Source organism: Falco rusticolus, chromosome 13 (assembly GCF_015220075.1).
Source record: "Falco rusticolus isolate bFalRus1 chromosome 13, bFalRus1.pri, whole genome shotgun sequence".
NCBI classification, from domain to species: domain Eukaryota; kingdom Metazoa; phylum Chordata; class Aves; order Falconiformes; family Falconidae; genus Falco; species Falco rusticolus.
Genome location: NC_051199.1, coordinates 24,039,525 through 24,056,707, shown reverse-complemented (window position 1 = coordinate 24,056,707; position 17,183 = coordinate 24,039,525). Strand labels below are relative to the sequence as shown.

General features: G+C 40.0%; 1 protein-coding gene across 9 annotated transcripts in view; it reads left to right on the top strand.

Moving 5' to 3' along the window:
- The first annotated feature begins 851 nt into the window (after positions 1-851).
- The window catches only part of ECT2 (epithelial cell transforming 2), a 30,162-nt gene continuing 13,830 nt past the window's right edge, over positions 852-17,183 (top strand). Inside the window, exons 1-16 of one of the 9 annotated variants that reach the window (XM_037406953.1) lie at positions 852-972; positions 3,605-3,762; positions 4,818-4,897; positions 4,999-5,091; positions 6,021-6,203; positions 6,746-6,835; positions 7,814-7,921; positions 9,113-9,186; positions 9,334-9,464; positions 10,445-10,560; positions 10,762-10,824; positions 11,211-11,433; positions 12,781-12,917; positions 13,572-13,691; positions 15,312-15,380; positions 16,354-16,464. In XM_037406953.1, the coding sequence (XP_037262850.1) occupies positions 3,633-3,762; positions 4,818-4,897; positions 4,999-5,091; positions 6,021-6,203; positions 6,746-6,835; positions 7,814-7,921; positions 9,113-9,186; positions 9,334-9,464; positions 10,445-10,560; positions 10,762-10,824; positions 11,211-11,433; positions 12,781-12,917; positions 13,572-13,691; positions 15,312-15,380; positions 16,354-16,464 (1,728 nt within the window). In that variant the 5' untranslated portion in view covers positions 852-972; positions 3,605-3,632. Of the gene's footprint in view, positions 1,032-3,604; positions 3,763-4,817; positions 4,898-4,982; positions 5,092-6,020; positions 6,204-6,745; positions 6,836-7,813; positions 7,922-9,112; positions 9,187-9,333; positions 9,465-10,444; positions 10,561-10,761; positions 10,825-11,210; positions 11,434-12,780; positions 12,918-13,571; positions 13,692-15,311; positions 15,381-16,353; positions 16,465-17,183 lie in introns of those variants that run through there. The other 8 variants (XM_037406952.1, XM_037406954.1, XM_037406950.1 and 5 more) reach the window with 8 other exon arrangements.

Sequence of the window (17,183 nt, the reverse complement as noted above, 5' to 3'; positions counted from 1 at the left end):
TCTTTTTACATTGAGCCAGTGAGACATTCTGCTAAATCAGGTTGCAGAGGTGCTGGGCCCCTATGAAAGGACTCCTTTTGAGATCAGCAAGTTTTAGTATTAGAGAAAATTAAAAACAAAAGGACGGCAAAACATTTGGTATAATTGATTTGTTTTGAGGTTGGTGCTGGTTGATTTTCATCTTGACCAGGTCTTTCCCCTTGTTTCCTATAAACTGGTTATTCTGAAACTCAGCATAATACAGGCACGCCGGTATCCTCAGCCAGGCAGAGCTTACTACATTATTAATAGCATTAATATTTTTATGGCGGCCACTGCCATTATTTATCCTCCCTTTTGGGTAGTGCTCAAGGGCGGTCTGAGGGACTGCCGGCCAGGCCGTGCCCTGCGGCCCACCACACGGCGGCCAGGATGAGGGGGGCCGGGCCGCCAATGGCCGCTGAGGGCCCAGCCCTCCCGCACTTGCTGCGGGCCGCTAACTGCCGTCTCCGTGCGGCCATGGGACACCTGTGAAGGCGGCTCCGGGGCTCCCCGGCATGCGGCCTGCCCTGCCCAGGAGCGGGACTGCGCCTCAGCGCGGCCGCCGCCGCTCCCGCCGCCGCTCCATCCGGGTCTCTCCGGCGCGGCCGTTAGAAGCATTCGAACCTTCCCAGCAGCCAATCACCGCAGGGCGCCCCCACCCACTCAGCAACCTGCTCTCGGGTACCGCAACGAGGCCAGTTCGTCTGCCCAGGAAACGCCTCCCGCCAATGGAAGACGTCCCCGCTATGAGCAGCAGTTGCGACACCCAATCGGAAAGGGAAGGCGTGGAAGAGCAGTCCAAATTGTGCGGGAGGAGGGCGGGACATCTGGGAGAGATACCGAATGAGGTGGAGGCTTACAGAGATGCCGTGGGGCTGGCAGCCAATGGGCGGCTCACTTAGTTCGGCGGCTGGCTTTTTGAATTGGTGGCGGCGCCCGCTCATGGCGGAGGTTGTTTTTGCGGTTTGCGGTGAGTGGGCAGCCGGCCCTGGGCGCCGGCAGCGGGCGCGGTATGGCCGGGGCAGCCGATCCCGGAGGGCGGTGGTGGGCTCGGGCGGGCTGGGTCGCGGCCGTGGCCGCTGGGGTGGGCAGGGGGTTGTGTCTGGGGCAGCCGTGAGAGCCGAGGGCCTGTGGGGGTGGCGGGGCCCGCTGCGGGCTGCAGGCCGGACCCTCGGGGCAGCGCGGAGGCGCCGGCTCGGTGGCACCTGCTGGCTCGGGGTGGGGGCGGCTGTTGGTGCCTGGGACTGCGCCGGCCGCCTCGGCACGGCAGCCTGGTCACACTGCCGGGTGGTTTCTCGGAAGGGAAATGGGCAACACGGGAAGCTTTTAGATATCCTTTCCCTGCTTTCAAAAACATATTTGCGCCTGTGGATGCTTTGCGACCTTCGGGCTTTCCACAAACCCTTGGGAGGTCATTTGTAAGTGTAGTGCTGGAGGGGCATTCGTGTCTGTCCGAGTCCTGTAGTGATGGTGTTCTGACTTCTAGGTGTTTTTTTTGTTTGTTTGGTTTTTTTGTTTGGGTTTTTTTTTTTGGTGTGAGGGTAAAGCTGTTGTGTTTCATGTCCCTGTGTGCAGTTTGTCTATTTCTGTATCTTGGCACTTCTGGTGTGTAAGTCCAGTAATATCCAGAAATATTATGTTATTAATTAATACATGACCATTAAAGCAGGGAATGTTTTAAAAATACACCCAGAATGGAACCTCATAAATATATTGGAAAAGCCATGAAGAAAATCAATGCCTAGCCCTAAGTATGGGCTTCTCACAAATACACTGTGAAGTTCTCTGTGAGTTCATATACATGTTATTAGGTATAACAACAGCAGCATGACAGGAATCATATTGCTGTTATTTTAAAAAATAATCTTTAGGATTTAAATTTAATGGTACACTTAACTGGAGGTGGTTAGTGTTTTTTTGGTCTGATTTTACATACGTCTGTGTGGTAATAATTATTAACAATATGGCTTGAGTCTTCAGCGATTAATGCTTCCCCCCACTCTTGCTGCTAAAGGAGAGGTAATTGTGTGACAGTTCCTAGTGCTATCTTTAGAACCTTCTGGTCAGGTGATCCCTAAAGACTCTTCTAGTTAAAAGTACTTTCTCCTTTTTCTAGGTCTAAAGTAGCTGGATGACTGGGACTTGATACTAGGAAACTTAATTCTGTGGAGCCCACACAGCTGTGTGTGCAACATAATTGCAACTAGGGTGGCAATTCTGATAACTGAATATGCCTAGAATTGCTAGATTTGTGGTGTTGACTTATTGCTTGTGACTATATTAGGACTTACCTGATGTATTATGAATGTATGTGAATGCTGTCCAAGAGTCTTAAACACAATTTCCTAAACTCTAGAAGATAAATTATTTTCTATATTGCCATTATGCTGGACACCCGTTGCTTTTTGTCCTCTGATTTTTTTTTTTTTTTCTTTTTTGACAAGCATTGCACAACTTGAAAGATAGTATGTGCTGGTCTCTAGGGGTTTTACTACCTCATGAGTCCCCTTTCAGACAGTGCTTTAGGGCATTATTTGGGTGGCTACTGTTTTAAGGGGACTTTTACAGTCCTGAGGAGAATGACTTCAGTTAAAGTGGTACAGAAAGTCATTATACTGCAGCAGTTCAGATACAGTGGCTAATCTAGATAACTTCTGATATCGCTGTGCAAATATATAAATGATGAATCACAGGAAATACTTGCTTAGTGCTTCACGGACAAAAGAAAATGTGCTATGTGTTGGGCAGATGTCTTGGAACAAATTTACTGCTACAAGATTCAGGTAGCTACCTATACAAAATATGAGAGGAGTAAGAGTTTTGCCTTTCTAGTACGTGACAAGTTTGTTTGATGGGCAGGGAGAGCCCAGGTTTAGTCTACCTGTGAGAAGACAGAAGGCCTCTTTATCTGGAGATGAATGGATACTTCTACTATATTTTAGTTAATGTAAGGTATTAGACTAGATCATACAGTTAGACATAGATATGCTTATTACCTTTGTAAAGACTCATGCATTTTGAGAAATCTCGTGGATTTCTTGGGTACTGCTGGCTCTACTCCCTGAGAGGTCATTTTTAGGTAATCACAGTAACTCTAGCCAGTTCACCTGAAAAATCAAATGTTAGCAAGACACTTTGTGTACCCTGAAGTGAAACTTCAGCAGGAGAATTGACGATGCTAATCTTGGTCTCAAATCTAGCTTATAATAGTTTATCACTGAAGCAAGCAAGTGCTTTTAGTTTGTTGGTGTTTTGTGGTAAAACTTACTAAAAATAATACTAGAGTTACTGTTTTCCTGCTGCTCAGAGTTGAAGTACTCTCTCTGCAGCTTTCTGTGCAAATGAAGTATTTGTGGTGGTAAGTAGCCTGCTCAGAACCATTTCTGCAACAGGATTGTTGTCAGTCCTTTCTATCAGTTGTGTGACTCCTGAAAGAGCATTAGAACTATGCCATCAGTGTGAGTGGGGTTTTAATAAGAGTATAAATCTTTTGTTTTCAGAAGTTACTTCTGACTTTTTAGTCACAGAGCTCTTAGAATGAGCTTTTTGCAACTGTAACATAGTTATGTATCTTATCTTCTAGCTGTTGAAGAAAGAAACAAGACATAATCATGGCTGACAACAGTACGGTGGTATCTGAAGCTGGGAGGAGCCTCTTGGCTGATTCTTCTGTTCTTGATTCAAAAATTATAGAAACCTCCAAAGAGAATTTATTTCCTGGGTCTGCTTTGGATGTTGAAGGTAACGGGAGAAACTTATTTTAAGACTACTATGTTTTTGTAATGACTACTTACTTTGTAGGCATTAAGTAGTTTTGAAAAACCAAAGTGCTTTGATGAACTACAGGATTGTGTGTAGGGTAGCTAAAAGGGTGTTGATTTGGTATCCTTTCACCAACAAAGGGAATTCCTTAATCTTTAACTCACCTTATTATAAAAATTTGGGGTTGCAGCCATGAGATCAAGTGAGTCTTCTGGCTGATGCATAGAAAGCTGTTAGTTGCAATTGATGCCTTTTCTGTGGAATAAATTGTTCCAGGTGATATTTTGACACTAGTGTTTGGAAACTACAGCTGCTCTGCTCTGTACAGGTAGACCTTAGAGATGAATAGTCTTGAGCTTGAAATTAATTCAAGAACAAATCTTGACATTAAAAAACAACAAAAAAGACATATTGTTATTCTGCAATGCAGTAGCCAAAATCCAGTGGTGGTCTTTTGGTGCAAATGACATGGAAGCAACAACGCTTGTCCCTCCTTCCTAATATCTTGAAAGCTTCCTAATACATGGAGAAAAAGAACAAGATACTGAACTTCAGTTCAGATATTCCTTGGTGAAACTGAGAAGCCACTAGGAAGTAATAAAATTTGTCAGCCAGGAACACAGAAGCTAGAAAAGATACCAGCTGTCTATTTTCCAGCAAGTCTTGGTATCTAATTATGCTAGAAGCATTAAGTCAATTTTGTAATTTTTTTTTTATTTTATTTCTTCATTTTCCTCCTTGCCCACACTGACTCTTCTTGCATGTTCTTGCTTTGACTGTAAGGTAACCGGTCATGAATTGCAGGATCTTGTTTCATGAAATACTGGGCAGTTTAGGTTCTATGGTCAATTGGGTATGCTGTAATTAAAGGACCGGCTTCTTGAGGTAACATTTATTTTCAGGTTTGTCCCTGATAGACAAGGTATCTTGGAAGAATGCAGTCTGCCTGTATTGTTCTATGTGTTATTGCTTGATTTAGGTCTAACATGGAGTTTTCTATTAAAATATTATTATCCTTGTTTCTCTGTAAACAGAAGAAATGCCTCAAATAGAAACAAGAGTGGTTTTGGTTCAGGAAGCAGGGAAACATAAGGAGCTTCTGAAAGCCTTGGAGGTATGTGGGTTTAAGATAAAACAGTCACGGGGATGAGATGGTATGCTTTTAGACTTCTGGTAGCCAGTCCGGTTCTGTACTAAAGTTCTCCTTTTCCACAGACCATTAAGATAATGGAAGTACCAGTTATAAAGATAAAGAAAACTAGTCCTGGTAAATCAGAAGAAAAACTAATAAAAAGTATTATTCATATGGTATGTCATGCAATTAAAGCACATGTGATTGCATGCAGCATGTTGTACTTCACGAACTGAAATGTGCACCCTTTATATTAATTGGGCATAGTGGCCGCAGCGTATGCTAATGTTACTGATGGTGTCACTTAAAGCTTGTCAAAATAGGCACTTTTTTTATGAATACTCTCAAATATGGAAGTTGCATCTGCAGCTCTCTTCTAACATGGGGATAGAAATATTGATGGGGTGTTCAACTGCATGCTAACAGTCAACAAATAAGGTTTTGCTATGAACTGACTCATAACTGCTTAATTGACTTCTCTTTCAGTTGAAAGCTGCGTTTAAGCTTAGATGTAAAAGTGGTTCTCCATTTTTTTCATGTAAAAAACATGGAAAATTTGCAATTAATGATTGAAACTGGAATAGATCAAATTTTTAGAACCCTTAAAATTATCAAGCAATGAACAAAATTGACTTCTGTACTTTAGATCTTACGCAGCATGGATCTTGCTGTTGTAAGCTGGATCCTACTTTTTAGTAGCATCCAGAATTACCTTATGCTGTTCCAACAGTCTGAAATTGAATTACTCTTTTGTGCTCGGTTTGTTTGGGTTTTTTTTTCTGTCTGTAGATATTTCCCATACTATATTATCAGTGTGAACTGATACGTAAACTACTATAGTAGTATACTATAGTAACTAGAATTCTTATTTTTCAGAAGCAGGAATTGCTTTAAGATATTTTTTTTTTTTATGTGCAGTTCATAGCTATTCTTATGCTAGAGAACAGTTGCATCTAATTCAGCTTTCACAAGTCCTGGGAGTCTGTCTCTGAAATCTGAATTGTACATTTTCTGAATGGCCCAAAATAAAAGTCAGTTGAATCTTGACAGTAATGCAAGTTATGTTGCCTGAATAACGCCTTCCCCTTTGTTCCCATGCATCAAGGAAATTAAAGTGCCCTACATAAAGACAGACACAATAGAAGAGCTTGGAGATTCTGATTCCCCAGAATTTGAAACTATCTTTGTTGTGTCAGACTTCCAAGATTGTATCTTTAACAACCTCTGCAAAGCAGATTGCCGTGTCATTGGACCTCCAGTAGTACTGCACTGTGCACGAAAAGGAGAGGTATGTGCTTTGTGTTGAAATCAGCTGAGCAGTTCACTGATGTGGTGAGTTCTAAACATTAAGTGTACAAAATAAAATCTATTTTGCTTTGCCAATCAATCATAAATATTTGTAGCAAGAGAAGAGCAAGTTTCTAATACTGTGTTAGGATATTGCATGTAGTGAAAAACAGACAGTATGGCTACAACGACTGCAGTAGCTGTGGGAGTTGTTGACCCACTAGTTGGGATTGCACCATTAGGAAAGGCAGCACACAAATGATGCTCCAGCAGACGCTTTATATTTCCAAAGGTTGTCACATAGAGGGCATGAACTGGGGAGGGGGGGGGGGAAAGAAAGGATGGAGTGCTACGTGGAACTTGGGGTTGCTCTAGTTTATCAGAATGCTGGCAGGTCTGGAGCTGAGGTATAACTGAATACACAGACTTGGAGTAGTCCCCGATGCGTTTTAATACTAGGAACAATAGTACTGTATTAAAGATAATGTTAAAACTAATGGAAGCAATATGCTTTTCACTAATAAGCTTACTTCTTACTTGCAGCCTTTACCTTTCTCCTGTCGTCCACTGTACTGTGCAAGTATGTTGAACTTGGTACTGTGCTTTACAGGATTCAGAAAGAAAGATGAATTAGTAAGACTGTCTTTCTTTTATATTTTTTCTTAAAACTGTGTTAAGTTTATTTTCAAAATACTCTTCTGTTTTCTCACCCATAGGGTTTAGCCATGACTAGAGCTCATGACTGCAGGGAATGAATTGTTTATTTTTTTTTTGTTGCATGTCCAGAGGCAGTGAAGTTTTTGAGGATGGGAACAAAATTGTTTCCTTGTCCAAGTAGTGTTGTCCATACTTATGTCACTTTTTTTGTTGAGTGACGTTAAACAGCTCTGTTTCAGCAGGGCTTAAAGATGTGTAGGTTGAGGTTTCAGGTAAGATGATGTTTACCCGATACTGTCCTCTTATTTGTATGGTAGTAGTGTGGTCAAGTAAAGCCGAGTAGTCCTGTTCAGAGGATGTGCAGACATGCTATCTCGCTGCCATGCTATCAGGACTTCAGTCTTGATGTATCTAGGTATGAAGTGGTTTGATACTCCAGTACTTTGCTTTTTCTCAATGGTGCAGTTGGCACCTAATGTCCCTGTTGAATGAATGGGAATTGACAGTGTGGGTCCACACCTTCATCAGGAAAAAAAACCTAAACCCAACCCAAAACAAAAGCCTTTGCTCAGTGTTAGGAGTAGTTAGGTTTTATCTGCTAGATTCAAATTCTTATGTAAATTCTGGCAATTACCCTTTCAGGTACAATTGACTAAATCAATGAGCTAAACGTGCTTCAAATCTGTTTTGCATGAAAATGTGAAGCCATTATGTATCATGATCATGAGAGGCTGTATTAAGGGGGTTTTTTTTAGAAAAATTTAGTAGTTCTGAGATATCAGCTGTACTGTCTCCTGTAGATGTGAACAAGTTTAAGAACAAATAGGAGCATTTCTATTCCTAGACATTTGATGTGACTTCCTGTAGCTTGGTTTGTAAACTATTTTTGTACTGCTCTCTGCATAGTATGCTTCAAAAGATATACTGAAAATTTATTTCATCTTTATTTCTCAGGTTAAACTAGTGACCTTGGTTCATCATATGGGTGGAATTATTCGAAGGGACTTTAGCTCAAAAGTTACACATCTGGTGGCTCACTCGACACATGGAGAAAAATTCAGAGTATGTAAGCTTGAGTGGGCACTTCATAGAAACTTTCAGAATTTGTCTCCTGCAGACCAAGTCTGTAAATTATACTTCAGCTGTAAGTTGCTAGGTTTTTTCCTGTACTAACAGCAATGTCTTGCAATGGTAAGGTCATCTCCATCTGGTGTTGAGCTTTTGACATGTTTTTGTCTCTGAGATCTAAATAATATGAATTGCCTGAGTGCAGGGATTTTTGAAATAGACAAGTATAGTAAATAACAAGAACCAAAATGCCTAAGTACTGATTACATCAATACATCTATATCTACTGATGTTGGCAGTATACTTAAGACTTGATGAACAGGTGTTTATATATAAACATGCCTGCTTCTTTTTCCTGTCCAAACAATAAACTTTGAGGTAATTTGCAAAAAACTTTAGTGCTCAATTTGTGTGCATCTTCTTTTAAAAATTACTTTTAACTTGTATATAAAGATGCAAATCTTCCTTTATGTGTAATTATGAGTGGTGGATGTTTTGGTTTTGTTTTTTTTTTTCCCTCCTCTCTGACAATCTACTAAAAGGGGATCTTGCAGGCCACGATGTCCAGCTGAGAAGTAAATATGAGTTTATAGGTTTTTATTCCATGGAATATGACATATAAATGCTTATGTCCCTTGATTCTCCCTTGTTTGAATTGTTAGTAAGCTGTTGCTTTTTTCCTAGCCTGTCTTACCTTCCATTTAGAAGAGAAGGTGTACTTTCGAACTGTTGACACCCCTTTCTGCCAACTCAAAGGGGAAAAGTAGGAAAACTTTACAATCTCTCCCGTGCAGTCATGGAAGTTTCCTTTGGAATAGTCACTTTATCTTTGGTAAAGCAGGCTGGGATGTTTGTCTTCGTACAAAGTACCAAAAGCAGAAAAAAGGTCCTGTACTCCACTGGAACAGGGATTTGGTTTTGTGTTTTTGTGAGTGATGAAGGATATCAGACTAATAAAACGGTGCACTTCTAAGTTCCAAAATAACTATTGATCTGATCTCCTAGTCACGGAAGAATTAATACATTCTAAGTTTTGGGAGTGAGTTGGATGCAATTCTTGAAGGAATATGTTCACTTTTTGCACTATCTGTCTAGAAAATTATAAGCTAAGTTACAAATTTTTCTTGGCATGGGAAGACTTAATGGGAAATACTTGGTACAACTTGTGCTTTTCCTGTTTTATAGGCTGCTGTAAGTCTTGGTACTCCTATCCTGAAAGCTGAGTGGATTTATAAGGCTTGGGAGAAAAGGAACGAAATGTAGGTGTTTATTTTTCTTCAGCCTTAACACTGCAGGTGAACAGGATGCAAGGTTATGAGCTTCTGTTTAAATAGTGACGTAGCACTGCTTTAGTGACCTTTTTGTGCAATTCTTTTTTTTGTTGTGTTTATTTTTCTCTTTTTCAGTGATTTCTGTGCAGCTGATGATGACTTCAGAGATCAGTTTAAGGTTCTTCCCTTCCAGGATTGCATGTTAAGTTTCCTTGGATTCTCTGATGATGAGAAAGCTAACATGGAAGAAATGACAGAAATGCAAGGTTATTGTTTATGCAAGTTGGTCTGTGGGAAGAATGGTGTTTGTAGCTGATAAATGTCACTGAAGTGGAAATGCTGGATCATGAATCCTGCAGTATTAGGATTCTTCAACTTGGAGAGCTATAAATTGATTTTTAGATGTCATGTATGCATAAGTTCTGGTAGCTGTTGAAAAATTCAGACTTCTGAGGCTGATTGAAACTAGAGAATTTAAAAAGAAGTGATTGTAGGATGCTTGAAGATATCCTGGAAAACCTGCTACATAATATGTATATTCTGCTTCCGTTTTGTAGTACGTATCTTTACATAATCCACAGAAAGCATTGACATTGATATGACTCATTGCTGGTGAAACACCTGATTGGAAGTGTTCCATTTTTCAATAATGTAGTACAATGTTAATAGTTACGTTGACAGTAATGATGTAACAGACAACTTACAAGTCTTCAGTCTTGTATTGCTAGAGTTGCATGTAACAGAACTGTAGGCATGGGAACAGAGCAAGCTTGCAACAGCAAGGCTTCCTCAAAAGAGATGAAAGGTGGCTCAGATTGCTTCATCTCCCCCCACCCCCCCACCTGTTTACCTAAAGCTGCTTATAAGATTGTGACATGCACAGGTTCTAGCTTATGGATGCCTTTAGGGTGAGTACTCCTGGCTTGCTCTTCCAAGAAACAAGAAAAGTTTTGCAGAAGAATATTGTGTTTATTGCCGGACAGGTTTAAATGCCTTCTGAATGCTGTGTACTCCTGACTCCTCAATGTGTAGTTTGCTACTGCATGTTACATCCCGTTTCCTTAAAGCTGTCCACTGCTGATAATAACAGCGTGTTATGTAAGCCCAACAACTGATCAGCTCGCAAGAGCTCATCTCTCTTCGGCTCTTGTCTCTTTAATGATAGGTGCCACAGAACCACCAAGTGAGCTATTAATTTCTAACAATAATGTTCTTTAGTCTTGCTAATTTGCCTTTTTTTATCTAGGAGGACAGTATTTACCAGTTGGTGATGAAAGGTGTACACATTTAGTCGTTGAAGAAAGTACAGTAAAAGATCTTCCATTTGAGCCTTTAGAAAAACTGTACGTTGTAAAGCAAGAGGTTAGTGCTGAAATAATGTTGAAAGAACATTGCTATGTAATACTCAGTATCTGAGATACTAAACGCAAACGTTTGGCTTATTCTGAAAAAATGTATGCAGACTGCCTTGCTGTTAATAATATATATTATTTTGAGTATTTTTAGGTTTGGGTGAATCCCTGTAATGTGTTCTTAATATGTGTTTTCTTTTTTTTCCTTTAGTGGTTCTGGGGAAGCATTCAAATGGATGCCAGAGCTGGAGAATCCATGTATCTATTTGAGAAGGTATGTTGAACTCTGTCACGTAATGCGCAGCATGTATGTGCTAATTTTACCCCCAAATCCAATAGTATGTGTAGGGCCAGAGATCAAATGTTTTAGTGGCGTTTAAGTTCCAGATAATCTATTAGAAATTTTATTCATATAATACTAATCTGGAAAAAACCCTTTTTTCTGCTTCCCAAAGGCTGAACTTATTTTTAGTTAAACAAAATACTGGTGTGGCTTCCAGTTTAAAAAAAAAAAAAAAAAAGCTTCACCCGTTTTCCTTCTGAAAGAACTCCTCTTCCCTAAGAAGAGTTGTGCTGGTCTTTGCAATTAATTTACCTTTGCACTGAGTTGAGCTGGACACAGTGGGTAAAACCACTAAACTATACTTTCTTTTGCTACAGTCAGAGAGTCCTGGCCTCAAGAAGTCTGTGTCATTACTTTCTCTGAGTACTCCAAACAGCAATCGCAAAAGACGCCGTTTGAAAGAGACTCTTGCACAACTGACCAGAGAAACAGATATGTCGCCATTCCCTCCTCGGAAACGCCCGTCAGCTGAACATTCGCTTTCTATTGGGTCCTTGCTGGATATTTCTAACACTCCAGAGTCAAGCACTACCAGTGGAGGTAGAGCTAAAAACTTCCATTCAGACACACTTGCAATGTTGAAGAGTTCTCTGCATAGAAGTGGTAACGGTAGTGGTAGGGAAGTCTAACAGGTTTTGCTGCATGTTTGCTAAGTAATTCCAGACTTTCATCTTTTCAAACTGTGCAGAAAGCAGAAGTAGAGTGAAGAGTTCAGACAGACACCTGGCTGCCTCTTGTCGTCACAGTAAGCATATTTGTATCTGAGGGAAAACAAGGAAAAATATGGAGTTATAAATATGAAGTACAGTACAGTGTTATTCCAAAATGCTTCAAATACTTTGCTGGAAATCTGCAGCAAATAAGCAATGTAGCTGAAAGTAAATAGTCTAAAAACCCTCTCTGGTAGTATACTTGGAGAAAGGAGGACAAAGGTTCTTTTCTAAAGGAATTAAAGGGAAAATTCCTGCAAAGCCCATTCCTAGGTCTTTGAAGTGTTCTGTTGAGGTAAGACTATTTGTGCTAGCAAACTATCTTGTCAAAAACTTCACAAGGATATAAATCACCAACTGGTTTTGATGAGTTAACTGGCATCATATAGAGGAGGTATCTCGAGTTACTACTGTTTTAAAAAGGCCCCTGTAACACAAGTCAAACAAGAAATCTCAGTAAGGCACAACCTGTAAGTGATAATTCGGAAGAAACACAGGAAAGATCAGATTACTCTCAAAGACCAGCTTTCTTGGATCATGCTAGTGCTGTTGTAATCCCTGCTACATAATTTGCTTCTAATCCAACGTCAGCAGAAAGTTTCAGAAAAAGTGGTATCTTGAAGACAACTGGAAAGGTACTCATTTCATAGTAACTGTGACAGTAATGAACTTTGACACCAGAATGAGCACGTACAGGTCTCTGATGTCCAAGTGTCTAAAACTAATGGACTGCTCCAGGTCCAATTGGCTTTAGCTTTAAGAGAAATTATTCCCTATGTTCCTCCCAGAGTAGGATGAAATGTTTCATGCAAGAACTGATTTTAATAAATGGTTTTGAGCTATGTACCTACTGTATGTATAAATAATGTTCAACACCTAATCCTCACTCCCTACTAAACATAATAGGGTGAAGTCATTGACTACTAGTTTCAGACTAATTTTGAGGAATAATAATTACTGTTGTTCTATAATTAGGCTGTAATAAAGAAAGCGATTTTCTAGAAAGAGCTCTGATAACTATAGAATATCCTTCAGAATAGCCTTTATTAAAAAAACCCAAACAACTCTCTTCATTTAAAAGTTCTGAAGTTCTTATTTCATGTTGTTGAGGGTGAGCTTTTTTTGGGACTCGTTGTAATAAAGCTTTATTTTTCTTTTGGGAATATCTTTTCATCAGAAACACCAAAATCCTGTGCAAAGCCTTCAAAAAACTCAACTCCTCTTCCGCTGAAGCAGTCTGCAAGATGGCAGGTTGCAAAGGAATTGTATCAGACAGAAAGTAACTATGTTGATATTCTAACAACAATCATTCAGGTAAGCTGGTTTTAAAGCAAGTACAGGTCAATTGTAATAAGACTTTTAGTGTTCATAGGCTGAAAATGGTCATTGATGTAATGTGCAGGCTTTTGAGGGCTTAGGTGCATGATGACAATGTAAACAATCTCATGTAATTTTGCTGGCATATAAAAACGTTTAGTTTTGGTTAATAATAAAGGCTGGAAAATACAATTTCTAATCTGGGATTGGCAGTGGAACTTCAGTTTGCATGGAAATTCCAAACCAGAAAAAATAGGGTCTTCATGGCTCAGATTTTTAAGATATTAGTGACTAGAGAGTGATGGCAAGGGATTTAAAATTTTTCCAAGAGCAGACTGGCAGACAGTTTACAGGAAGAGCTTAATTTCTAGAAAGTTTGTTTGCATTGTAGCAGATTATCTACTTAAAGAGCGAGCTAAGATGTGTGTGAGTAGAAGAGTAGATGAAAGGGTGTTATGCTGTAGTCATATACTGAACTTGGTGTTTTTATCTTGAACCCACTCTTGCTAAATGGGAATATCTCAAGATTGTGAGTGCAGGAAAGCATGATCTAGAAGGAAAATGCTGTCGGTTTCTTCGTAACTGTTTTTAACACAATGTGTGGTGGTTGGGAAGGCATTAACTTTTTTTTTAATGGTCTTATTTCATCAGTTATTTCAAGTTCCGTTGGAGAAGGAAGGGCAACTTGGGGGACCAATCCTTGCACAGGAAGAGATTAAGACCATATTTGGCAGCATTCCAGATATTCTTGATGTCCATACTAAAATCAAGGCAAGCTGCAACTTCTCCCTTGCAGGGGAAGCTTTGATACAGATTTCGAGTCTTTTCTGTGTGCTTTAAGTTGTGTCTGCTGGACAGGTGTAGGTTCATCCTGGTGCTGTTACAAACTGTTCAACCTGTGGAATTATGTGCAAATCCAAAGTATGCTTGAAGATTTAACACTTGCTTATAAATATCAAATCTGAGAATTGTGCATGTAACTAGTATTGCCATTCATAAGCCGGCTTCTCCTTTTCCCATTTTAATCCCTCCTGTAGGAGGTTTTAAGTAACTGATACAAAACTGGTCAAAGGGGCCAGTAGTATCAAACAGTAGTCTGACTATAACATATGCGTTTCCATTAAAGAAGTAAGCAGGGACTCTTGGAAGGATAGGTAAAGCTATGGAATTAAAAAAAAAAAAACAACCCACAACCAAAAAACCCCAAGACAAAATCAGTTTTTTTGTGGGTTTTAGATAGGATTCTCACTATATGAACATATCATTTGGTAGGAGAAACTAATCCCTCCTTAAATGGCTTTGAACCAAACGTTAGAAACTACCAGCTTGTAAAACTGGCTCATGCTTCAACTTCTGAAGCAGTTGAGCTGGTATTGAGGCTTAATAAGAGCTGATTAGAATTCTCTATGAGGTTGTTTTCTTGAGGCTTTCTTTATGTTGGGTTTTTGCTCTGGATTGCAAACACCCTCTGAAGCCATCTCTGGGTCTCGTAATAGACTACAACGCAAGTCTTCCTCAAATCTGAAGTCACAAAATCTCCTTCAAATAATGGCATATGCCTGTTGCTGTGTGCATTTCACAACAGGCTTTTAAAATAGGACTTGCAGACTGCCTGTATCTTAAGTGGTTTGGGTGTTTTGTTGTGTTTTTTTTTTTTCCCCCCCAGCCACTGGGATCTAGTCTAGTTAAGCACAATAGGTGCTTAAATAGGGTATGTGCCCACTGAAACAGAAGTAGAGCATGTGTGTTCACGTGTCCAGTAGGATTCACCTGCAGCATGTAGCATAGACAAAGTTGCTTAGATGTAGTTGTGTTTTCCTTCATCTTTGGTGTAACAAAGGTAAGACAAGTGGCAGCAACAGACCAATATTAATGGTGAATCCTTCTCACTTAAGGCAAATCCTGAACCTTCAGGGCTGCCCTCCTGCCCCTTTTATTAGCTGACAGTGAATAAGCTTGATCCTTATCAAGCTGATACAGGCTTAGCAGCTTGGTCTCACTTTCCTTGACACCCTGGTGAAACGATTGAGGGAGAACTATGTTAGTTCTATTTCAGTCCTGTCTTATGGACTTAAGAGTTCTATATTAGGTGTGCATTCTTAATTAGAATTGGTTCAACTGTCTTCTGTGTATACTTGTTTAATAAACCTCTGGGATATGTTCTGTAGCGTATGGGACACAGCAGTGTCCTCTTGTTGCAGAGTTGGCTGGTGCTGATGCTCTGCTTGCATTGGTTTAGAGCTGTATATTCTGTAAGCCTGAGGTCTCGCTTTCACCTCTGTGAGCCACACAGCTCGTGACATGTGTCTGGCAGAACACTGATCCCATCTTACAACTTTATGCAAGTTCATTCTCACTTTCTTCCCCCCCATCCCCCTGCACGTGTTCTAGGAAGACCTAGAAGATCTTATGATGAACTGGACTGAAAGCAGAAGTATTGGTGATATCATTCTTAAATATGTAAGTGTCTGGTTTTTTTTTTATGTGTTAGAGCTATTATCTTGCCTTATAAATAATCTGTTTGTAGGAGCTAGCACATACAAGCAAAGCACTAGCGAGTGAGGAAAACCCGCTAACTTGTATCATTGTATTTTCTGTTTAGGCTCTTCAGTTGAGTTACATGATATACTTTGTATGGGCAGTTCAGGGTAAGGTTATGTGTGCCTGTCCTCTTCAATGAGGGGGTAAAACTCCAAATAGATACAGTTTGACAACTGTAATTTGCAACACTAGGGATATGCTTTTTACTCCCACCTTAAAAGGGGCTCTTCTGTAACCTTAGCTATGTGCTGTTTCTGATCAATAGTAAATAACTAGCAAAACAGCTTTTTACCGCAACTTTTTCTTTTCATCCTTCAAGACTCAAAATGTGTAAGTGAATAAGGACTCGTTTTCCCACGTACAGAATGTGCAGAACAGGAAAGCTAGGTCTGGGACCGCAATTTGTTTTAACATCGGTAGTCTGCTGGGTATCTTGTGCTTTTGCTGATCTGATCATATTGAGGCAAATAGCGTTTGGCATTCAAAAGTTTTCAGTCTAAGGTATTGCTTCTGGTGGTTTAGTGTCATTTAAAGGTGATTGCAGTAACTGGAGAAATTACCTGTCAGAAATTTCTGAAATTCTCGCCAAAACCATCTTGCTAGGTGAGAGCCTGCCTTCTATTTGAGCTGCTCGGCAGCTTCTAAGATTGTCATGTGTGTACTTGATGTTTCTGAGAGCAGTCTGCATTTAATCAGCAGCATTAAATCCTGGGCATCTGGCATGCAAAAATGTCTTAACTTATTCTGTGAACATGCCTGGGTTTACAACACATTTTTTATTATTCTTTATTGAAATGTGTCTTTGAGCAGCTTTGTATGGCTCAGGGCATATGAACATATGTACAATGCTACATAATATGTAAAGCAGAGCTGTAACAGTTGTTTCTTTCAGTCAAAAGACTTGTTGAAAACATACCCTCCATTTGTGAATTTCTTCGAAATGAGCAAGGAGACTATTACTAGGTGTGAAAAGCAGAAGCCAAGGTTTCATGCCTTCTTAAAGGTAAGTGCACAACTAAGTCTTTGTGTAGAACATGGAGACCATTACCAAGTAAGCTACTTAACGCAGTAGGTGGAAGAATGTGGAATTTTGGAAGCTTGGAGGAATGTAAACACCTCTTGGTGAGACAGAGAGGGGAAGGATTTGAACTTCAATCCCTCAAGCTCCTCTTAAGACTATTTTGTAAGAGGTCCAAGTTCCTTTTCTGTTATTTAGCTTTCAAGATAGTTTGATTATATGGATTCGTTGCTGGAAAAAGTGCATTCTGACTTACCTTCTCCCAAATACATGTCTTCTCCTTTCTGTAAAGATAACTACAGCTGTTGGTTTTTATTGGTCCCCCTCCCTGTGCTTAAAAGACTTACATTTCTGAAATAGCTTTTTAACTTGCTCTCAGCGTCTGTGAAGTCCAGGGAGGTAGAATCTGTCAACAGTCTTGTGACTAATGAATAGGAGCATAACAGTGGAGATCTAACAGGAAGATGATCTTCAAAGAAAGTTAGCTGAAGACAAGTCTAAAGACTCTTGAGCCCTTCAGATAAAGGTATAGAGTTGATGAGTAGTGCAGCATAGCTTTAACTCCTCTTCTATATCCAACAAGTGTCTCTCAAATAGTGGAGTAATCAAACTGACAGATTTCAGCTCATGTTTTCTGAGGTAAAAGGAATTATATCCCAGTATTGATATCTAAAAGATGGAGAATAAGAGAACAGGTCATCTCC